Source organism: Homalodisca vitripennis, chromosome 2 (assembly GCF_021130785.1).
Source record: "Homalodisca vitripennis isolate AUS2020 chromosome 2, UT_GWSS_2.1, whole genome shotgun sequence".
Classification (NCBI taxonomy): domain Eukaryota; kingdom Metazoa; phylum Arthropoda; class Insecta; order Hemiptera; family Cicadellidae; genus Homalodisca; species Homalodisca vitripennis.
Genome location: NC_060208.1, coordinates 131108222 through 131132830, shown reverse-complemented (window position 1 = coordinate 131132830; position 24609 = coordinate 131108222). Strand labels below are relative to the sequence as shown.

At 31.4% G+C, this 24609-nt stretch overlaps 3 protein-coding genes across 4 annotated transcripts in view; all 3 read left to right on the top strand.

Moving 5' to 3' along the window:
• The first annotated feature begins 399 nt into the window (after positions 1-399).
• On the top strand, positions 400-750 carry LOC124355809 (myelin-associated oligodendrocyte basic protein-like). The gene has a single exon (XM_046806964.1). The coding sequence runs from the start codon at positions 400-402 to the stop codon at positions 748-750; it is 351 nt and encodes a 116-aa protein (XP_046662920.1).
• Positions 751-4193: 3443 nt separating this feature from the next.
• Positions 4194-10472, top strand: LOC124354745. 2 transcript variants are annotated; one of them, XR_006921707.1, is made up of 3 exons: positions 4194-4824; positions 6563-6704; positions 8757-10472. XR_006921707.1 is itself a non-coding variant. In XM_046805416.1 (3 exons), the coding sequence occupies exons 1-3, from the start codon at positions 4639-4641 to the stop codon at positions 8902-8904; spliced, it is 375 nt and encodes a 124-aa protein (XP_046661372.1). In that variant the 5' UTR covers positions 4194-4638; the 3' UTR covers positions 8905-10472. The 2 variants fall into 2 exon arrangements, 1 of the variants encoding a protein (XP_046661372.1); XM_046805416.1 differs by having other exon boundaries at positions 4194-4723.
• Positions 10473-15670: 5198 nt separating this feature from the next.
• The window catches only part of LOC124355808 (Down syndrome cell adhesion molecule-like protein Dscam2), a 48074-nt gene continuing 39135 nt past the window's right edge, over positions 15671-24609 (top strand). The window contains exons 1-2 of the mRNA XM_046806963.1: positions 15671-15734; positions 23428-23736. Of these exons, the coding sequence (XP_046662919.1) occupies positions 15671-15734; positions 23428-23736 (373 nt within the window). The remainder of the gene's footprint in view (positions 15735-23427; positions 23737-24609) is intronic.

The following is a 24609-nucleotide window of genomic DNA, read 5'->3' as shown; positions in this document are numbered from 1 at the left end:
CCCGACACCGATGATGTGGAGCTCTTCGATGTCTTAACTGACGAGGGCTTCGCCGTCGACGAGGTTGCACGACTTCGGACAGCCAGGGGGACCTACCAGGAGCTGGCTGAGCACGCTGACCAGGGACAGTGAGCGAGAGAATCCTGACACTAAGCGGCTTGCCAAATCTACAACGTGACAAGCCTGCTCCATGTCAGGGTCTCAGTCACTGTCTACAAGAAGCCGGTCGGCCCGCCGCAGTGCTACCGGTGCCAAGGTTTTGGCCACGGCTCCGGCAACTGCGGGAGGCCGAGAAAATGTGTCCGCGGGGGGGAAATCATCTGAAGATGAACTGCCCCAAAGTCTCGACGGAGAAGGGTCACTGCTGCAATTGTGGCGGCGATCACAACGCCAACTATCATGGGTGTCCAGCCTACAAGGAGGCCAGGAGCGGCAGCTGTCCAATTAGGCCGCAAGTCTCGGCCTACCAAACCAGCGGCGAGGCGATCAACGGCCCAGCCGCCCAAGCGACCAGCGCGAGATGAGTCACCAGCGGACTCCGTATCGGAGAATGAAGCTGAGGACCACATGCCGCAGAAGAAGAAGCGCCGGAGGAAACCCCAGAACCCAGCCAACCGACTTCCTCGCCCGCCGGCATCTGTGGCTGACCTTCCGGTCACACAGAGGCCCAGGGCGACTCCCAGGCAGAACTATAGAGTGGCCACATACACCAGCCACTCTGCCGCAACAAACGGAGGCGCCAGCAGCTGATGCAGCATCAGAACCAGCCGCCCCCGCCCAGCGCAGTCTACAAGCCGTCTTGAAATAGCTGCGCAGCTGACCGCCCTCACCCGGCTCTTCAATGAAGCTGTGGCCCTCAGTGGCACACCGACCAACTGATAGACTGCTGCAGGAGCAAATGGTACAGTTGACAGGCAAGTCATTGAGCTCAACTGCTCAGATACTGCCCACAGACCAGGAGGAGCGCCCAGAGCCTAGCGACCCGACTTGGACTTGGACAGTTTAAATTAGCGACCACTTCGTTCAAATTCGTCTTGGGGACGTAAAATGGCTGCTTAGAATTAAGTCACGACGTTTATTTTAGTGTCATTAAACTGTAGACGTGTATATAATTTATCGAAAAAAAAATATAAAAGATCACTTTCGGTCGGAAAATACACTTTAAAAGCTCTACTGATAAGAAGTTCCGACTACTTTGGATTTCACTGACTGAGGTTGTTTGTCTTTGCCTACATTTTTCCTTAGTATATTCCGATCTGAAGTGATTATTTTTGTTTTTTTTTCTCGATAATTATATATTTATTCGTCGGCGTTGAATTAATACCTAAAATCAATGTCCCACCAAATTATAAATAACCACTTTTACCTCAACCACTGAACCAGTGAAATCCAAAAATCGTCAAAACTTGAATCTGTAGAGAGCTTTTCTTCGGTATTTACCGACCGGAAGTGATTTTTTTGTCGATAATTATATAGGTAGTCGAGTACAGTTTAATGATAACAAAATCGTCGTCCTAACTCAATCAAAAAACCACGTTTACCTCTATAACCGAAGTCCGAAGTAGTTGAAGTTATAATCATTAGAGTTTTTCAGGTGTATTTTTATTTCCGACCAAAAGTGATTTTTTGGATTTTTTCCGATAATTATATACTAGTCTACAGTGTAATAATACAAAAAATCGTCATTTATAAATCATTCATAAATACCTCAATCAGTTGAATCCAAAGTAGCCGAACTTCTAATCAGTAGAGTTTTTTTCCGTATTAGTACATTTTTAGCAACATAGTAACATTTTCCGACCGTTAGTTTGATCTGTACGGAGCAACGCTCGAAAATTGCCCTCCTTTTCTAAAGGGTTTCGGCCGTCAGTGGCCCAATGTCCCCGAAGGGGTATTTAATTTTTTCCACAGAATATAGTTGTGTCAATTATATGCTTGAGTGAAGCTCTGTTTTGTTCTTTTTCTTTCTTATCCAGTGAATCCAACGTCACTTTGGAGCCTTATACTCGGCCAGAATCGAACTTCGTAAAGTTTCTGTAGCTATACAAGAAAATTTGTGGTACTAGAGTTGCTGTGAGAGTTGAATTTGCCTATTACATCTTTCCACTTTCTATAAGGCGTAGTTACTAAAGCTCCATATTTTTGGTATTTACCTTTTACCAGTGGACTCATTGGCAAATAACACACAAAACGTCCCCCGGATCTTCCAGTTTTCGGACCCCCCCCCGAACGAAATTTCTGGCTACGCTACTGCTATCAGTATTGGGTAAATTGTTGATTTTACCTTACTGCTCTCTGATTTTAAAATTTCTTTTTTTTATGTAACCTATTTTGTTGATAATCTGAAGAAACAAGTAGATTTTTGTTTTTAGCGGAAACCTAGTTTATGTCATATTGTCTCTGAACCTCGAATAAACGATCTGATTGAATCGCATTTACTATATAGTAAAATTGATGCTTGGAGGGGGATACATTTTATACGTGACATTTATATTTATTTACGACTAAATATATATTTGCGTAATAAGTAGTTATTTGTTTATTGGTTTTAATATGACGAAAGTGGCAATTTATTATGGCAAGAATACAATCATAAATGAATAACAGCAAAAACAGCCTGCAGTGCAAATGAGTCTTGAATATGTTAAATAATGTTATTGTTACAGTACCCAAAGTAGATCATTCATTTTCAAATGGCAGATTTGGGAATGTGACTGCTCGAAATCAAAGGTAAAGACTAATAGATCATAAAACAATAGTTTGATATGTTATAAAATTTTTAAAATAAGGGCTATTCCAAAATAGTATATTGAGAACAGACGTTTCAGAATTTCAAAATGAATACTTAGCAGTCTCTCTTAGATTTTAACAACGTATAAACAAGGTTCTCGTTCGTATAACTTAAATAGTCTATACACTATTATCAAAACAATTACTATCAGGTAATTGCCATGAAATTAATACTAGGCTCATCACAGTCGTTAAACTTGTGTTTCGTCGTCACTATTGTTGTAAAACGGAGATTACTTTAATACATTTATAACTATTTATTGCATTAATCCAATAATCGCTTCTAACTGTTGTGTTTGTAATAACCTTCTAAAATCGTTTTGCTCAGACAATTTAAGTCACACATTACATGACCAAGCGAATGTTATCAAATTTCTTTTTTCGTTGTCTTAAAACATTGACAATTGAATCGAGCAACGTCAAGCGTGGCTGCTGCTGGGATGGATGCCCTGCGAACCTGGCCTTGCAACCAGTCCGCCTGTCCAGCTGTTAGTGGTGATTCAGAGGTCACCTTTAACCCGTTGGTCCCCAGTTTAGAGAGCGCTCCTTAGCTCTAATTTTGCCTAGTAAAATAAGACATCCTTACCTTTTTAATTTATTAACGTTTATACCAGTACTTACACGTTAAGACAAATATTATAAAATCGATTTTTTATTCAGACAGCTCAATATTTGAAATATTAAATATTTATATGAAATATTAAATATGACAAATAACTTGTTTTTGTTTTTGGTAGGGATCTTGATACTTGGGAGTCGAATTGCTGTTAGTTTAAACTATTTATAAATTGCACTATTTTTATTTTAATACTGTTGAAAGTATAATACAGTGTATGTCTCAATATATTTTGCCACACAAATGAAAATATGTAATTAATTTGATGTAAATATAAACCAAAAATCTACATTAACAAAATTAAAGTATACGGGTATTTAAAGCTTGGTAAAAATTCTAATTGAATTCTTTTAAACAATGCAATATAAAGATGTTACAATAGGTATATAATTTATAATATTTTAATATAAATTATAAGTTTAAGACTGATCACCTAATAAATTGTGTTACAGTGATTTTAGAGGATATAGGGGTTTTTGTGTTTGCAATTAATTTAAGAATATTAATGAATAAAATTTTGTGTCTCAGAGTATGGTCTCTTACTCCTGTTTGTCATTGATGTCTACTAGAGCATAATATTCACCTTTGTAACAAACCATTTTTGCTACAATGGCCTAGCACTTAAAAAGACTCAATAAAATTATTCACCTGTCATAAATCCAAGTGTGTACTTAAGTATTCTGCATCCATGTACTACACTGTTGTGCATATGTGTATATGTGTGTGTATCATGTGAATTATCTTGTAATAACAATATTTACTTGTTATTGTTTTGTAATCAGCTTAGTCATTTTCTCATAGAAAACGAACAATAATCATACCAATGGAAAACTTGAACAAATATTATGTAAAAGAACTAGATATCTTTTTAATGCAACCAGGTATGCTATATAATTGTAACTGAGCATTAAGTATCCACTAATGTGCAAGAATTATAGTTTTGAATGTAATGTTTCCATGAAATTTACAATCAAGTATTCAGCAAAGTTGTACAAATAATTAAAGAATATACTTATCTGTGCCTCTGAATGATTGAGTCATGTGCTATTTAATCTATCTGCTCTCTTTAGCTAATCATTAGCAATAAAGTTGATTATGTAGGATCATACTGCAAGATTATATACACCGTAAAGATTATCCATTCTTTGTATTGGATTAGTTTTATATGATTGAAAATCTTCTGTTCAGTTATAGTGTGGTTTTATTCTTAGTTTATTGGACTTTTGTGTAGTATGACACAAAAATCATCATTACAATGTGCCCATTATCATTTTATAGTAACATTTGTGATATTTCTGTTGTCAAAAACCACTGCAGGTTTGTCACCATTGTTTTCTTATGTACAAATGTAAAAATATAAATTTTTGGCGCTTATTCTGTTAAAGTATGAATATATTCTTCATTAAATGTACACAAAGGTGAGTAAAAACTGGAGGGATCATATTTAGATTTGTTCCTATCCTATGAACATTCATTAAGCAAAAATAAATTGATATTTTAAAGATCAAAATCAACTATTTTTGACATCATCCTCATACATAGAAAAGCAATGAGCCTTGACTAACTGAAACAATCTAATCTTGAAAATTGTACAGTTTTCAGAAAGATAATTACTTTTAACTCCACTTTTTATCACTGTAATGAAAATATTACTGATGAAAAACTCATTCACACTATTATATACCAATTACAATATATTTTTTAATTGAAATCTGTACATTCAAATTTTTATGAATGTACTCAGTCATTTTAAATACAAGATTTCTCAACATCTATCAAAAGCGCATTTTGGGTAAAGTAATTTTTAATTTATTTACTTTCTCATAGATTATAATTTCACAAAGAATATAAACACATACGATAAGTATTTCATTCTGATCACAGGATAAAACATGGGACAACTCTATGAGACCATTTCCACGATATCTTATTCACTGAAGATATTTGCTCACCACTATATCACTTATACCTTGATCAGATAGTGAGATAGTGATTAGACTGTTAAAAAAAAACTAATTAACTTAAAAAAAGCAATTGGAATAATACTAAATTTAAAGGATTATGTGAAAGTGTATTTTTCTAGATTGGAAATTTTCAATGTTTATGGAATGTATATACTTAAAGCAGTAATGATAGTCAGATTAAATGTTTACAAATTACCTTGATTAAAGACAATTCACGATTAATTTACCCGAAATAGAAATCAATTGGCATGACATAAACACTTAGAATTTCATTATAAGAATCATTTAGAAAGTAAGATCTAATTACTTACAAAAATCACAGATTTGTCAACTATAAGATGGTTTAAACTTTTCTAACAAAACCCTGTATGTAACTAGCCCGAACATGTTTCCCACAACCTTACGGCATTGACTTTGATTGATGATGTCCTTATGCAACAAGGAACAAAAATGCAGACCTTACTGTGCTACACTGACTAAACTTCAACATGCTACATTGAATAAATAACACTGTCTTTTTCATTTTTGTTATTGTTGCTACATTATACAGCTAGTAAATTTTTGGTATGGCTTTGGCATTCCCCAGAAGAGTTCACTTCTGGTTGGTTGATTCCTATCAATTAAACCTACATTGAGTTTATGAAAAAACATTGTTATCAGGTATCTAGGTAACTCAATGGATTTCCAGGAGGATTTCCATATCACTAACAGCAAATATTAAGATATCGGAGTAAAAAGACAACTTAATTGATAGGTCTCGATTACTCTGGAAGATGAGTGTTGGAGTGGAATGGATAGGACCCTTAGTGTTAAAGAAACCCTAAACTGCCCGCTTTGACTGGTGGAGCCTGGAGCAGTAAGAGGCTCATCTTCTTTCAAGATGGCGTAACTGAGATAGTGCCCAATATCCCTCATCATGCTAGCTGTAGGAATCTCGGCTGGTGAGAGCCCTAATCCCCCTATCTATAGCCATCCTGAATATTCTATCAATCCAGAAGCCACACAGAAAACCTTATAGGCAACTCCTGCCTTTTTACATATTTAAGTTATTCCCGTATGTAACATTTAGTTTTCTTTGAATTTTTAGTATAGATGGATTTTAGTATTTGGATTTTTGTCAAAGAGCTTTAAATGCAGCCTGATATAGTTAAAATATATTATTGGTTTAAAATACTGTAATTTTTTATATTAGGTATGTTGTGCAGACAAGAGGAACTGGGGGTAAAGATAACAATTAATTGCACCTCCAAAATAGCTCCATACTGCTGTGTACTGAATGGCCGAATGTCATGCTGTTCTGATGACCAGTATAATGCTGAGAAAAATGGCCCTGGGTAAGTTCATTAGAGAAGATTAAGACAAGATTAAAATAAATATAAATATGACACTTTCAAATTAGGAAAAATATTGCTATCTTATTAAGTTAGTCATTTGGTCTGATTTGATGTTTTTATTTTAATTCTCTACTACAGGCATTATTCACAAAATTATAAAGGAATTTGGGTAAATTTTATTTCTAATGACAACAAAGGGAAATAGTTTGTCAATACTTATACTTGCATACCTAAAGATTACTTCAATAACAGAGTTTAAAACCATATTACCAGTGCATAGAATGTGGTTCACATAAATTAAGTAAAAAAAAATCTCATTTATTTCTTTTTTTTTAAAGTGTTATGTATTTCAAAGCTTTAACTTGCCTCATATTTCTCCAAGTACACCTCATACTATTGCTATTGTTTGATGTCTCTTGTTTTCAATTATTTTTATGTATACAGTGGCTAGAGTGTTCAGAAAAGGGTGTCACTAACTTGGCAACACAGTTGATACCTCCTAACTGACAATAATGATTGTTGCTCCCTGCTTGTGCAAGTATACCTTTAAAGTTGTCTTGCTTACTTATGCATTGACGAATTTAATTGAAAAAGGGAATCGCACGAAAAAAAAGGAATTTTGTTATTGCGCGTGGAATTGTAATAAAATTGCAAAATAGTTGTAGATCTTTTATAACTATACTGAGTTTTTTGTTACTTGAGTAAAAAGAATTTCAACATGCACCATTTTGTTGTTAAAGCAAATAACACAATTTTTTTTTTTTAATTTTGCTCTTATTTTTTATAACTTATGTAGCTTTACATCTTTTAGGGATAGTAACTGTATAAAGAATTTAAATGGTCAATAGTGGCTGAATGAACATTTATAAACCTATGTTTATATGACATTTTTTGTTTTGAAATCATGAGTACTGCCAGCTACAGAAGTTTTTGACACGCGCTTCTGAACACCCTGTATATTATAACATCATCCGAGGACATTATTGATGGATTTAAAACTTACTCTCCACTCCCCTCAAATGGATGGAGGGGTCTCAAAAATTTGTAGTGGTTTATCACATTGAGTAGTCTAATACAACATTTGTGTCTCTGAGTTAGTTCTATTCGACACTGCATCTGATTGAAATCTGAATTTTATCATTTTTCATACAATATCACTTTCTATTTAAGGAAAGAAAAGGGTAATTTTCAAATCCATCATAAGCGCCCCCAAAAATGTTATTACACACTCCCAAAGGAGATTTCAACATTCTTAACATTTCAAAAGTTAAGGTTAGGTGGTGGGACTTTTGGAAATGTGGGTCGCATCTATATGGTACCTTGACTCATGAAAACTGTTTAGTAGTAGTTTGCAGAACTTCACCTGAATGGGCTCTGTTATTGGCCCAAATGTATGCAATTTTTGTTTGTTTGGATACTTAGTACAATGATTACATCACACCAAAATTTGAACACAGCCTCTATTAGTATTCTTATAATATAAACTATAATATACTAATAACACTATAATATAAACTATAACTTATAATAGACACTTTTAAGAACACCTATTTTGTTTCTGTAATTTATTGTTCATGTAACTAACAAGCACAGTTTGTGTTATTTTCTTTTCACCTCAGCTATTTCCACATATAATGTAATAAAACTTTTTACTACTGTTCTGATTGAAGTATACTAATAAAAAATTATGTTTATTTTGGACCTGATTGCTTTACTCTTAAATATTTAATATGAAATAATTTAAAATATGTTTTAAAACAACTTTTACTAATAAATAAAAGTGTATAGTTAAAAAAATATAGTTCATTGTTTCCAACAGAGTATACTTTAAGAAGCAGTTAAAAAAGCAATTGTTAAATAGTATCAGTAAATAGAGATAATTTGCAATTTTCAGCCAAAGTCGACATTTTTAATAAAATGTAGCTGAGACTCAGGTAAATAACAACTTTGGAAATGTCTAGGATCGAAAAGCATATAAATAGCTGCTATAGCTCAGTAATAACAATACACAGTTACTTACTTTTACAAAACTTACACAGTAAACATTTCCAGGATGTTTATTACAATATCGATGGCTGTCTTCGTGGCTCTGCTGGTGTTAGGGGTGGCAACTTGGTGTTGGTTCAACCACAAGAAGCGATTCAAGAAAACAATCCAAAATAAAGAAAAAAATAATAATGTAAATATTTTAAGATTTTAATTGAAGAATTTTATAAAGAGCCAAATATGCACTTTTTTATATTACAATACAATAACAAGGAATATTTTCAAAAAGTAAGGAACATCAACGCAATAACGTAAAAAATTATTGTTTTTATTCAAGCTTTTTAATTTTATATATCCTTACTTTTCAAATGTATTCAATTAGCTTTTAGACTGATATATTGTATACCTTTTCACATATGCAATACTAACACACTTATTACAAAAAGGAATAATTTATAAATCAAGCTGTACAAGCTAGAAGATATATTTGTACATGTTGAAAATGAGTTCACTATAGTTTTTATAGAAAAGCAAGTAATAAATTAGCATTTACCAGCAATGATAAGTTCATTGAATTGGATGCACAGTTAATATTATAGTTGCTAACAGAAATAAAATTAGATCAGTATGTAACCCAACATAAACACATACTAAAAATTATTGGAAACTACAGAGGAGAGAATAAATTGTGCTGAATCTTTGTTATATGAATGATTTATTTCTATTTTATCAACAAAAGACATAAGGTGTCTTTATAAATAAAACGTAACAAAACATAATTCTATTTGTTTCACTAAAAAAGGGACAAATTATGAAAAAAACTGGAAAAAAACTTACACTGTAGAAAACGTACAGCGATTTAAATGCTATTACATTCTGATAATACTAAGCAAGACAGAACAACCAGATTTAACTGAAACTAAAAACCAAGAAAACTTAAATAATTATATGAAATGTATAAAAGTGATATTGTATATAAATCAACAATCAACATTACAAGAAAATTAAATACAAATCAAAACGTGATTATAAATTCGCCAAACGTCACGTTGCACTCCGTGTTTTGTGTAACATTCAGTATCAACAATTTGTAACAATAGGAGTCAAATAATATAATAATAATTACGATATCATCATCGCATTATGTCTGGTATTGTACAGAAAGTTGACAAACAAATGCAGTCTACCTGAAGTATCGAAGAAAATAAACAGTGTACAACAATTCCAATTTTAAACCTATCCAGTTTCTAAGCTTAAAATTTTCAAAAATGAACATTTGATAAATCTTTAAAAATTGAACAATTCAGGCTTTACAGGATAAACTGTTGGCAGACAGAACACTGACTTTACAATAACGCTCTAGTTATATTCGGTTGAACACAAGTAGGCAAACAGACATTAGAGTAGTTATAGACAAAGAGATAGTTTCTATAGAGTATTCTCTATGGTTCATCAAGGTAGTGTCATTTGATTAGGGTAGAAGAAGCTGTTGACCTGAATGAAGCAAACTATTTCTGAACAACCTGTCCAAACAGATCTGCTAAGAGACTAAAAAGATTAAAGTAATTTACTAACATTCTACGTCAACGAACAAGGGTTCCCTGATATTGGTTTATATACATTACAACAGGTTCTTCAGAAATAATTATTAAAGTAAAGGGTTCCTGATAAAAACATATACTCTCCTTGACAATGCTCTGTTTATTTAAATGTTCAAAATGTGAAATCTATTTATCATGTACTAACTTAATAGTTTAAATAAACGTAAATTAAACCCCTGCAGTTATTTAAAATTACTACCTCAACCTATTACCACTTGTCCACCTTGAAATTTTGACCTTATATATCTTTAAAACTGCCCCAGACATCCATACAATGTGTCTGCCTTATTTTAGCATGAATAAATAAGACAAATAACGAACATATGAACAAAACAATAAAAAACCAGATTGTAATCTGCCATAAGTTTTATGTTATTTCAATATTTATGCTACGGCATGCATTTCAAATTGATACAAATTAAAATCAATTAATCTAAAAAGATATTTTTGATAGTTGATTTTTTAGCCAACACATTTGTTTGTTCTCTTCAAGTTCAATTAATGACTTTATATTATAATTCCACATGTTTTTGATGTCATTCATTGTGGCCATAAACACATTTACAAAGTTAAACTTGGCTACATTATGTTTAAACAGTGACATGCAGTTATAACACATACGTTGCTATTATTGAACTATTTGATGGCACAATTTTATATTCATGTAATAGGTACACAGAATGTATTTTTTATCTTATTTGTGTAGCCACCTAGATAAAAAATAACTGATTATTTACTTCATAAAGTTTTATATGTACACCTTATAGTTTTTAAGAATAGCATTATATTTGTGTTTATATAATGAATTTTATTTCTATCATACCACACTTTATTTTTGAAGGAATTTAGTTATAACTATTATTACAAATGACCATTGTCAAAGAGAATATACTAATTGGGTTTGATTGAGAGTTTAATAAAAACTTGTAATACGGTTATTGCCAATATGGTAAGCATTTTCAAAGCTAAAGCTAAAGAATTTTCTGAAGTACAATTTTAGTTCATTACTTTTCAGGCTATGAAAGCATAGTTCAACAATTAAAGTTTAGATACGACTGTGCGCCACTTTCCTGAATCTATACAACTAGATTTTCAATAATTGATTTTGTACAATTAATTAACTTTTAACTAACATTATATCATTAACAATTATACATATTTATAGGTGTAACATCCATAGCTACAGAAGCCATAATGAATATGGCTCATTCATACCTGTAATTCTAAAATTATTGATATAGTTTTTGTCAATAACTTAACCTTACCTGTTGTATTTTATAAAGTACAAACAACACCTTCGACTAATCAATACGAGATAATCAAAAGCTGCAACTATTTTACAAAATACTGATAATTTTACAAAAGTAGCACAAGCTGTCTTACTCAAAACTTTGTGTGTATGTCTGTTGGTTAAGAAGAAGCTTAAACATTATAGGCTATGAGAGTTTGTAAACTAATCTATGTAATTCTATTTGAGGCTATATTTTTATCCAGACTATTTTACTTTGTGTTGCATACAAGGCATTTCAAAACTTTCATCACAAACTTTAGGATTTTATTCCATGGAACAAGAGGAGCCAAAAACTAAGTGCAGACCATTTACGGAATATCTGTCTAAATGTGTTTTTTAACTCATATTTTGAAACTAACTTTTAACCAAACTGTAGTAAACTCTTTATGTGGACAAGATATATCAATAACAAATTTTGGTCAAATTAACAAATTAAATTTCAAAATGGTGGCCATTTAAAATATCTTGAACAATACTAATATTACAAAAAAGTAACATAGGGGACATTTATTAAAGTCTATAGAAAACCCAAATAATGTCTTAAATGGTGAAATCGGATAACAAATAACTGGCTTATTGATATTTAAGTCCAATAATGGATGTCCTATTTCATGTTTCTTCACAGTGAGTAAATAAATAAATAAATTAACACATTCTAGATCATCTGTAACTGGCTATTATGTATACCTACATAAGTAGTGTAGTAAAGTTAATGTTCATTGATTACTTTTTAAAATATTATTTTTTAATAAAACACCTAGAGAGTAAAAAAAAGAGATAAAACATTGGTTGCATTTAGTTTTTAGCTCCACTTGATCCATGAAACAAAATCCAAAGATCAAAGTTTGCAGTGAGTGTTTATTAACTTATTCTTGGAATAATAGTGGTATATTGTGAACCAAGCATGTAACATATATAACTTCTGAACAAAACTTTTTCAGGATAGTAAAATTTTTTATGCTCTGGAGTAACAATCCCAATAGCTTGAAGATTAATATACTAAATCAAAATTTTTTCATTCGTCACCAAACTTAGGAAAAGTTTGGTTTATTTCAAGAAAGCTTTTATATTGCTTATGAAATTTGATTGTTTTGTTACAAAACATAACTACATATGAATGAGTATTACTTTTGATTTGTTACACAATGTTATAAATTGAGGGACAGCAAAAGTGAGTGCTCGGACTTCCTGTGGGGGGGGGGGGGGGTGGGGGGGGGGGGGGGTGGGGGGGGGGGGGGGTGGGGGGGGGGGGGGGTGGGGGGGGGGGGGGGTGGGGGGGGGGGGGGGTGAATGGATGAAGCTCATCCTCTACAAACAGCTTATCCTGAAGCTTAAGCGTCAGATTGGAGCACGTTCCAGTACTTACAGGAATAAGGATACTTTATCCAGGGTTAGGACAAACTGTAACTATTGATTTCAACGTATTTGATCAATAATTTAGCTATCCCAATATTAATTTAGGTACTGTAAATTACCAGACTGTGTGCTTTTTTATATTCTTCAACGTGGGATTTGATATTTTACTTTATCCGCGTTGTTATTGTTTACTGTAATGTTAAATTAATATTCAGCTACATTTAGATTTTGCCTCTGTTTTTATTTATTACTTAATGTATTTTATACTTTTAAATATTCCTATTATTAATTATTTTAAAAACATTAGGTTTTAATTTGTCTGATATGTACATATAAAATTATGAAGCTCGATATACATTTAATGAAATGAAATTAGTCAGCGTGTGAATCGTTCTTTTGTAAGCAGCAATTCACTAAAATATGCAAGACACATTGAATTGCAGTCAATAAAATTTTTGTTTTACGTAATTTAATAAACTCATACAAAAGCTTTATTCCAAACAAAGTGATAGCGGATTATTCATTCTAACGGGAAAGCGGCTAGGATATTACCTATATCACTAAAGAAGTTATTAGTTCACACAGTTCATTCATACAGAAATACGATGACTGAAAATATGTCGTTTTTATTATGATGTTAATGTTATTGATTTATGAAGGATTTTTTTTTAATAAGAACAAAGAGATGTTAACACTATATTTTTTACTTTTTTTAAATTCCGGTATACTATTAAATAATGCTATACAGTAAAAACTATTGAATTTGTAGCAACAGAAAGAACTTATATAGCTATTATATTGTGTCCTAAAATTCGCTAAGAAAAATAATGGTTTCAGATAAATGATTTCTCAAGGTATTTTGCAATTGAAAGTCATTATTTTTCAGTTGTTATTAATAATAAAAATAAAAAATGTGTTTATATAGTAAGAAAATAACTTTATAATGTTATAATAATTTCACTAAACTTACATTAAACATGTAATTCCCGGCATGTCAACCTAAGCTTATTGCCTGTAGCAGAAACTGCCTATCCCCAAACCGTGGACTTTTTTCATACACATATTTTTACATACATTATATAGCATAAGTGTGAAATAATTAGTAATATACCCTCAGCAGAAATATACTAACAAAGGAAAAGCCAACCGAAGAAAAAATTTGATCCATAAAATTATTAGAACAATATCTAATAATAGAAATAAATTTAAATGTATTGCTGTACCCTGATGTTATACAAACTAGAAACTATCTTCAAGTAAATAAATGGTTTCTTACTTTGAACATAGATTGTTATCAACAAAACTACTTTCTGCAAATTACTTTTTAGTTGATAGAAAACAACTTCTGATATAAAAAACAAACATACAATAATAATCAGGAGAAAAGAAGTGGGCTTTTTTACTAATAAATGTACCCTATAAAACAAATAAGAATGGCTGAGGAAAAATGCAAAGGAAAAACAAAAACTATCCTATTGTTTTTATAAAACCCTTAGTGTTACTTAAAGTAAATCAAAAGTTCTAGGCTCTTTTTGAAATTTGAAAACGTAACTTGTTTTGTTTTAAGAGAAATTGCACTAAAAACCGTGGTACATTAAAACTGTAAAAATGTTTAAAAAATTTAAAATTTGGTTTTAGAACATGTACAAATAAGTCTAAAAAGTACCCTCTAATTCCCCCGTGTACATTTGTTGCACTTCTTATATAACATATCTACTTTGAAAACGTACAAATTTCTTAACGTAAGAATATTAAGTTCTTGACAGCTCTATCCTTTAACGCAGTTACATTTGTTATCTAGACTCCTTCGTTTTAGCCAGTTATTTTTTCAGTATTATATGTTTGACATTTTACGTCTTACTGTATTTGGTTTTCAAGCCATTAGCATCATGTAAGTTTTTTGTAATTCATGTTGCTCTAAGCGAAAGGTGAAAACGTAAGTATTATAAGAATTATGCGGTATTCTGATCCAATCTTCTCTTCAAAAGGTATCAGATACACACTACAACTGTACATTACTAAAATAGCCAAATGTGGCATATTAGATAACTCGCAAGAGAAAAATCTAAACTTTCGTATTTGTCAAACTTTAAAAGGATATGGAATTTTAGCACTACATTTCTTCTAGATTCATCCACTCATTTAAACTGCTAAATTCGAAATGGATGGCCAGATCATATAGGGATTCAATATCAAAGAAAAGAAGTGTACACATTGATTCCAGGGTGGGAGACACACTAACTGTTTATATATGCAACTACTGCTCACATGGTTAAAACAAGATGTTTAACAAGATCCAGCGTCTTATCTGACGTAATACTCCTATTATTTATTACCAACTAAAAATGATCAAACTAAGCCCTTAAATATCTTTTGGAAATTTCTCCTCTTTCCAGATAAATAAAATAGAATAATAATCTTTTATTTCGTTGAAATTAATTGTGTTGGATTATAATGTAATGTCTATAACAGAAACTCTTTAAAAGAGATGGACAGCTACTCACACCAAATTCATAAATAGTTCAAATGTAGTTATTATTGCACGATATTATAAATAAATATTTGTTTAAAACATTTACGAAATATTTTACGGGCAATCTTGTTATTTAGAAACATTAGATGCTTCTACTTTACACTAAAGTTATCAGTAGCCGTCAAAATAATATTTCAAGCGTTGTTAGACTGCAAAACTAATAATAGGAACCGCTAATAACTCGAGTGCTCCGAGGTGGATGCCGCAAGTAGACACAGAGATGGTGTACTTTAGTTCTCAGCCTCACCGCAAGATGGCAGCGTGTAATTAATTGATTCATTAGCGCGGCAGATTGGATTGTCGCGGGAGAAATAACAGCTGACGGGGCTTGGCGGAATTGTTTTGATACACTATGTCGAGTGACGCCATCTGTTCTTTAACTTGTGCTTTATAACTATTTCGGAACCAAACATGAAATTTAACCGGAATTAAAACGCCTGAAACAATATTATCTCCATAAAAAAATTGAACTGTATGCTTAAATAATGTTATAATTTTTCCTAATTGAATAATTTTGTTAGTTGTGAACTAAATTTTAATATTCTTAATTTACTTGGATAGTTCCAAAGCTTCCTCTGCTTCTAACAATAAAATATTATACAAAGCCAATAGATTGGTTACTCATTAATTAAGTTTATGTAATAAATTTATAAAAGGTATACGTCATGGTGTATACGTTTTACTGTCTCTACATGAGTAATTTTTAGTCGGGGCTTAGAGGGTTAACTTTAAAAATACGAATTCTTGTTGCACTGAGTATCCATTAAAAAGGTAAAATTACTCATCACTTAATACGAATCTAACATGTAGTGCATTACTTAATATAATAACTTGTTTGGAAATGTAGGAATTATGGAAGTTAAACTTCAAAACTTTTATGCAACATAATTGTAAATAAGCTGCATAAAAGAAAGAAACCCGACTGTAATTAAAAGTTTGCTGCTCGTGGCGAAATGGTTATAATAGTTAGTTTGTGTAACAATGGATGTCATGCAGAGCTCTATATAGCTCTACAAGACAATATTTTAACCCATTTGTAACAGTTTTTACATAAATTCATTTTATACAACAATTTTAAGTTACACGTATAACATCTAATGTCGTAATCAATGTTTAACGTTATCCTACTACAATTTATTGAATTCTTTTCTTTTTTAAATATAAATCAATATAAGATAAATAAACGAATAAAATTACTGCAAAGAGTACTAAGAGCTAAAAATGAATATAATAGTACGAATTAAATATTTACTAAAATATGAGTCTGAAATCTATGATGCATCACGTTAATGACATAATTAAAATATGTTCTAGAACGCTTAAATTTTTGTTTTAATCGGTTTCTCAAACGTAAAATTATATTTGTTTGTTATATTATAATCACAATCACAAATTACATTTGCAAAACTACGGCTAGAAGATTAAAATGACTGTACTAGAGCTTACTTAGGAACTAATTACACTTTAAAAAAACTAAATTAATTGAAGCTGAAACTTCATCATATACAGTTTTCATTTAAACTATTCCATCCACCTTAATTTGAAGTTTTCGGAGCAGTAGCATCTTATGAATTATTAATCAGTTATCTTGTATTGGTATAAGTCAAGAAAGCAAAAGTCAACTCAAACAAATATTTCAAAGATAAAAACAAGAGACTTGAAGGCAGGCAGGCAAGGAATGACGGCAGGAGAATTAGTGGTTATTACAGCCAAGCGATGGAAGCATGCTCACTTACGAGCTCCCAGCCTCTACACAAGATGACAACGTTAATTATATAGTTAGCATAACAGATTGCGGCGGAAGATGAACAGCTGACTCGGCGTCAACATTTGGTGAGAATTATATGTCATTGCGCCATCTTGGTAATGGTCACTCATTAATAGAAATATGGCAATTAAATTTCTGCATGCCTTTAACTAAGAGTTGGTGATACACTGTCTGAGAATTTTACTAACTACTGTACAATTATTATCGAGGGACTTTTAGTATGTAATGTCACGGTAGGCTCTGCAAAATTTCAACATTATTAACATATAAATATGTATTTTTTATATTTATCAAAATAATAATATGCACTTTGTTATTATATGGAAACTACGACTTGCTAAATGTATTAGATCCAATTTTTTGTTTGTACAACTAAGGAAAAAAGCGGAGATTTCTCTCATTGCACTTTTAATCCTAAAATGCACCTTTCTTTCCAGAGTGCCAGCTTAGGTTACATTCAGGATAGGTTAAGTGGGATATAGGTGTGCCTCCTATCAAAATCTGTTGAAGAGAGATAGCTATATCTCGGTAACGTCACCTTGGAAGAAGGAAATGCCACCTTACTTCCAGTCTCCCTAATCAAAGCGAGCAGGGGACAGCACTCAACACACTAAGGGAGCTCCACCCACTCCAACAGTCACCCTAAATTCTTTGCTAAATCTAAGGATACACTTACGTGTAGTAATGCGCCTCTACTGGACACCCATAGGGTTGCCCAGATATAAGTAATATATCGGGTTTGTTGAAGGCTGTACTGGCATGTGTAAACCGCCAGAAGTAAAACCCTCTACCTTGGGATTTAAGCTATTTTACATAAATCATTTATCAGAAGAATGTACATTTGATACATTTTTACAATAAGTTTTCCCACTATAGTAATCTCTGTTAACATTACAGTTAAGATACTTATCTTTTTATTACCTCGTCCGGAGTCTTATGTATAGTAGAATCATCTCTATTGTGGTTAGCATCACGCTGTTGATAATATAGTGTTAACCTTGTATTATATACTGTAACAGATACTGTTGGTTAGGTGATATTCATTTCATTCTGTCAGACTGGGGCAATTACAACAAACTAGTTTTCCTTGGTAAAATTCCCCAATAAATAATTATGCATATACGCTATCAATGCTATAAAGTTACTTTCTGACAATAACTAAAAAATATTTATAAAGGTATACAAAAATTTTTTATGTTTAATAGAACAAGCATTTCATTTTTATAATATTATATAATGTTTTGTCTGCTTCTACTCAAAAGACACAACTGTTCTCTTGTGTTTGTGATGCCACGTCGGAGAAATTTGTTATTCAAAACCACCTCACTTCCTCCATCCCGCCTTCCCATGATGCCTCCCTCCCATTGAAGAGGTTAAACCCCGACATGAATAATCTTACACAAGATCTGCGTCACAATAATTTCCATATTTGCAAGTGAAATCTACTAACGTTCCTTTGAAGAAGTGACAGAGTCTCTTTTGTCGTCAGGAGTTTATTTGAAATAATGTTCTTCCTGTAATGTGATGTTCAATATTGCTGGAATAGAATCAGTTTTAATATAATTCGTTTAAATCGATATCCTATAGGATTAGGTTCTGAGCTACTTGTCAATACTACGACAAAGAGCAAGAGCATGTATTCAAATTGAAACTGTCTAATAGAATGTGAGGATTATGAATAACGGTAAAGTTTATCTATTACATATTAATACCTTTTAATCAAGAGAGCATTTACTAATAAAATCCATTAGCTTGGATTTTTTCAAAAGAAAAAGTTTTTTATGAACGATTTTCCCAAAACACTAATTTATTCAAACAAACATTGTTATTTTATTCCAAATGCCAGATTATTAAACCAAATAATGGGAATTGGAATGGCATATTAATATTTAAAACTTCCTAATGACTATTTTAACTTATATTTGGTATTAATTTGAAAACTTTTACAGTCTAGATTTGCCTATATGATTAAGAAATAAATACTTCTATGGGGCTCTGCCCCACTGTTTACGAATTCCCACAATTTGAATACGTTTATACACTTTAAAACAGCTTATTACTAAAACACACATTATTTGATGCTCATGCAGTTATTCTGAAGTCACTAACTTACTTAATATAAGCTACTTATTTTTAACAATAATACGTCATGAAAAAATTACATTTTAAGTATTTACAAAATATTTTTCTTGTTGTTAGTATGCAATGTTATTTTACGCCCGACATTAATTTTTCATGTAAAGTTTGTTCAACTTACCAGCAAATTGGGGAAGCTGGACTCATGGCCTCTTGATGTCCTAAAAGTACATTAGGAACTTTGAGGGTAAAAAAATTGTCTGATTAAATTATATCCACTATAGCTTATCTATTTATCTCATAAATGTTACGAAACTAACACTGTTCATACATAAATAAATGTATTCACATTTACTAAATGATAATAAAATATCTTACACTAAATTCATATTGTAAATAATATTAAATATGGAAAAATAATTTTAATTGGTGGGGTATAAATACGTAATAATTCAGATTACACGATTTTTAATAAATCAAATTTACCAAATATGACTTATATTATTGTTCTATATGGTTTATTTGTCTTTTTTCAGTACGTTTTACCATGTTTTAAAACAGTTTAATCAGTTTATTCTCAGTCAAGGTAGTATCGTTTCGCTATCAGTAACCAATGTGAAAGAGAGCCAAAACACTTCCAGTCAACTCTCAGATAATATAATGTTGTATATACGTATGAAACGTAAACAAATTTTAAATTTCACGGTGTAATTAAAGTGTAACTTAACTTGCAAAAGACGATATTTTCTTAGTTTATTAATAATTAAACCAGCAATAACTGCACCACTTCATAATGTTAGAATAGCTCTCTTTCTACAGATAGTATATAAGAATCTCTCTTTGTTTAAACAAATCTACCAATTAACTTGTAAAATGTAACGGAAAACATTATGGTATTTTTATTACACGTAATATTTTAGCTTGATAAATTTTGGACACTTTATAGGTCTATTCGGTAACACTTTTATATTGACGTATAGCAGCCACGTCAATATAACAAACAACACTATATATATATATATATATATATATATATATATATAACTATTCATCATTTCAAGCGTAATTTTGTTGTTATTTATAATGTTTGCAAGCTTTAATCCTTGTCATATAACAAAACCGTTAAAACTTGCACAATAATATTGTCACTAAAGTAGTAGCATTTACCACAAAACAGTTTATTTACAAAGATAAACATAAAGTTAGTACTTGATATGACACGAATTTTGATAGAGTGGTTTATTAAAAAGTGCAGTTTCAAAGATTGCATCTACATTGTATTCACGATCTTTATACTACGAAAAATAACGATGATAATTTTATTCGTATTTTAAGTGTTGTGACATTGATAACTGGTCCACTTGAATACAAGTATTTTCTGTCCTCTACAAATATTATTTCTAAACAAAATATATATAATTACAATTTTAAAATTGTAGTTTTAAATCACGGAATTGCAGAAACCTGTTAAAAAGACACGAATGCATATTTTTACATTTTGCTATTCATAAAAGACATTTCAAAGTAACTTGAAATTAAAGATGTGATTAAATATACACCGTTCCTGTTCGTAACAGTTAGACTTTCAGCAGTACAATATGCGGCTTTTCAATTTAACGATCCACGTTATTTTATGTATTACTATAACTCCTTTGTGTTTAAGGTTGACAGCTTAAAGTCCTTCATGTATTGATAATTTAAATTGATGTAATCCAATATATTAAGATTTTTCAGTATATAAAATCGGTTTTGTAATACATAGATCTTTTAGCTTTCAAATATTACATGATTAATGCCTTTTTGATTCTATAGAAAGAATTAAAATTTAATGCAATACACTACATGAGATGATCCAATACCAATGGAGGAATATATAAAAGGTTGATTCAATATTCTCAATACACTTCATATGATGTCACAAAAGGAGCGTTAAGAAAGAGGACAAAGTAAATTTCATCGACATCCTCGTTTTTTCAAATGTCATTGCTTTATTCCTATACTCCTTCAGGTAAAATACTGATCAAATCAAGTAAGTATTTAATAAATAAGAGAGAGGAAATTGAATTGCTAGGTATCCTGAAAGAATACGGTCTAATGAGGGAGGGAGCGAGAGCTCGGAGAAGCAGCTGACAGAAACAACCCTGCAACCTCAACAACACACATTTTAATTGGCCTCTTGTTTTGCTCATTAAACTGGGCTTTGTTTGCGTTCACTGGAAGTGACAACTCTTAAATAGCCCACCTCTTGTAATTAAATTACTCTGTAAATTATTTCCTTGGGATTTAGTTTATACAACTAAACTGATTTCTTGATTTCTTTATAAAGAAACAGTATTTTAATAGCTGATATTGTTAATGAATTGTATAAATCACTATAAAACTTGTACAACAATTTCAGATACTTGAAAAAAATATATTATTAAAATTTACTAGCATAGGTTTTACTTCTCTGGTGATTATTATTTATCATGTAAATAATAATTGAAAAAGTAATCAAAATAAATAGGTAAGGGCTTAGGCTTACATTGTTTAAAAGTTTAACCAGTACAGTGTTCAAGTGGAAAGTTTTTTCGTGCTGTATTATTTTATATATCTTTAAGGTGCAAAGATCTATAAGATAAAACCAAAACAAATTTTGAACCATTTTGAATACATTTAGGATATACCTAGGAGTGAAAGCACAAGAAAGAAAAGACAAGCACAGGTTTGATAGACATTTAAAAAAACTAGTGCAATAGATCTGTGACAGCTGTTAAAGCCAGTTTCAAAATGGAACTTCAAATTTAAAAATAAACTTAAAAAAATATTGTATTTTCCATACAACTTGTGTTTATTATTAATTAGGTAATTCCTAATACTTATATTTTATCCATTATACTTAATATACTTGATATACAATAGTACTGTAGGACTACTTTATTCCAAAAATTTTATATACCTAACCTATACCTTACCTTATACCTTTTATATACCTTTTTTATTTTATTTTTTTTTGTGGTTGTATATATACAAACTCAAAACACAAAACTCAGATATCCTTATTGGTTAACAAAATAAGATAGTGGATAAAAATTCCAGGAAATAATAAAACTTCTTTTTTCTAATTAATTAAAAGCAAGTGGTTATACAAATTAATAAAATATTAATAGTGTAAAGGTATCTTGGGGAGTGTTAATATTTAATAATTTTGGTGTTAATTAAATTAATGGTGTTCATTACGTTTTCTTAGACCTTATGCCACTTAAGTGGGTTCATTAGTAGTTTTTTATTCTCTCTGTCATGTCACTTAGTGTCGTATATGCAACGTCAGTTATTTTATGTTTGAGAAATCCAAATATAAAGAACCCATTATATCACGTCTAGAGTATTTATTAATATACCAAGTAATGTCGGTGATCGATCCCTTTCGAACTTACCGCTGAAGACAATATTATATTTCCCTCTTAATAAATGTACTAATCTTACACAAATATAAAATAATCGTTTTTAGCTTGTTTTTCTAGGTATAAAATTTATTTATATAATTACATAATCAAACGTTAAAGATACTTTCTATGTTATTTTTTAATTTTATTTTCAAATATAACTGTATTTTATATTACGTGTAAACTAATTATGCATTATTAGTGCTATTTTTGAAATCGACAGAATGAGAAGAAAGTATAAACTTTATAAATTCTCCGTAATTAATCATATTTATTTATACGTGTATCATATAATGTTTCTTTATATTTGACTGATTTCCAAACCTAAGCAAAATGACTTATCACAATAATATCCCCTGAGTGATAATGACCTTAGGAATATTTTAATAATTTCCTTGTGTGTAGGCTATGATTATTTTAGGATTATTGCTTATGAACCTTAATATTTCTTAGTCATATATAAATGATACTATAATTTGAAATAGAGGATTCATAATAATTGAACATGTTCTTGAATAAAAAATATAATGTCATTCGGTTTTGAAGTTCAAACTGGCGTGGGTGTGTTATGTGAGATAAAGAGCTCATTGTCGCTGCGGTCACGTGACTGACCATTGCCTAAGTCGTATTCTATTGTAACTTTAACACAGACCGTAATGCAATGTTAATCATTTGTCACTGTTTCAGACGTGGTGCAGGCCTACAAGCTGCAGGTGCACAATGTATTCGTGATGCGAGGTAACGTGGCTGTACTGCGGTGTCAGATGCCCAGTGGCCCGAGATCTGCCGTGCAGGTTCTCACCTGGCTGAAAGACGAGCCCATGTTGGGCCGCTCCGCGATCCACCCCGAAGGCCGGTTTACCGTCACATCCATGGGCACACTGCACGTTCGTGAAACCACCCCGGAAGATTCCTACTCCAAGTACTACTGCCAGACCGTTCACAAGGTCACCGGAGAGCGCAGGCTTAGCACTCCTGGCCAGATAATTGTCAGAGGTACGTTGGGGAAACACCTGTATTAATTATTATTCTGTATGCTAAGAGTATAAAATGCCATAACTGACTTGAGTTTTAATCTTATTCATCAAGAGTGACTATTGTAATTATGGAAAGTCCATACAAATAATGGATTTAACATTACACAGAATATTTGAAATGTACATTATCGATTGGTTGCATGTAAAAATATTTTTTGTATTACATCTACGTCATTATTAATCGAAACATCGTACAAATACATGTACAGGTAAAGTTTAGCTTTACATAAATAGAGATATAAGTCACCATGCTGCATACTGAATAGTAGTGATTTGACAATTATATATATATATATATATATATATATATATATATATAATATATATTATATGTACATATTATATAATTTCAATAAAGATTAAATGACAAAACTTGTCCTGGCTCCACCGGAACTTGAACCGGAGAAAATCTCTCACTTGCCGGGCGACAACGGAGACCTTGATTTGTATGATTCTGTTATTTTCTATATGGGGCGGGTGTTTTACATATGTGTTTAAATAACCTAAACATATAGGCGGAAGACCAAACACTTGTCAAACGACTTTTAATTTTCAAACATTTAACAGTCCGCACGATATATCGAAAAGAAACTTACCTATCAACGTTAAATTGTGCGCTTCATTTATGTATGAGGAACACTGAGATAGATGATGGTTCTGTCATTTCATGGGATTTGCCTACGCGTTAGCGAACCATATATGGCTCACCATAATGCCAACGAGAAAATAGCAGAACTTGTACTTTAATTATTCCAAAATAACCCAGTCATTTTCGGATCCTCATTTTTTTGTTGACTGGATGTGTTTTATTTTATAATTTATTACTAATGTG

Excerpts from the sequence above, each read along its gene's own strand:
- LOC124354745 (XM_046805416.1), top strand. The coding sequence starts at position 4,639 with ATGACACAAAAATCATCATTACAATGTGCCCATTATCATTTTATAGTA. Across the intron at positions 4,724-6,562 it reads GTTGTCAAAAACCACTGCAG|GTATGTTGTGCAGACAAGAG; the intron begins GTTTGTCACCAT and ends TTTTTATATTAG. Across the intron at positions 6,705-8,756 it reads GCTGAGAAAAATGGCCCTGG|GATGTTTATTACAATATCGA; the intron begins GTAAGTTCATTA and ends AAACATTTCCAG.
- LOC124355809 (XM_046806964.1), top strand. The coding sequence starts at position 400 with ATGGGTGTCCAGCCTACAAGGAGGCCAGGAGCGGCAGCTGTCCAATTA.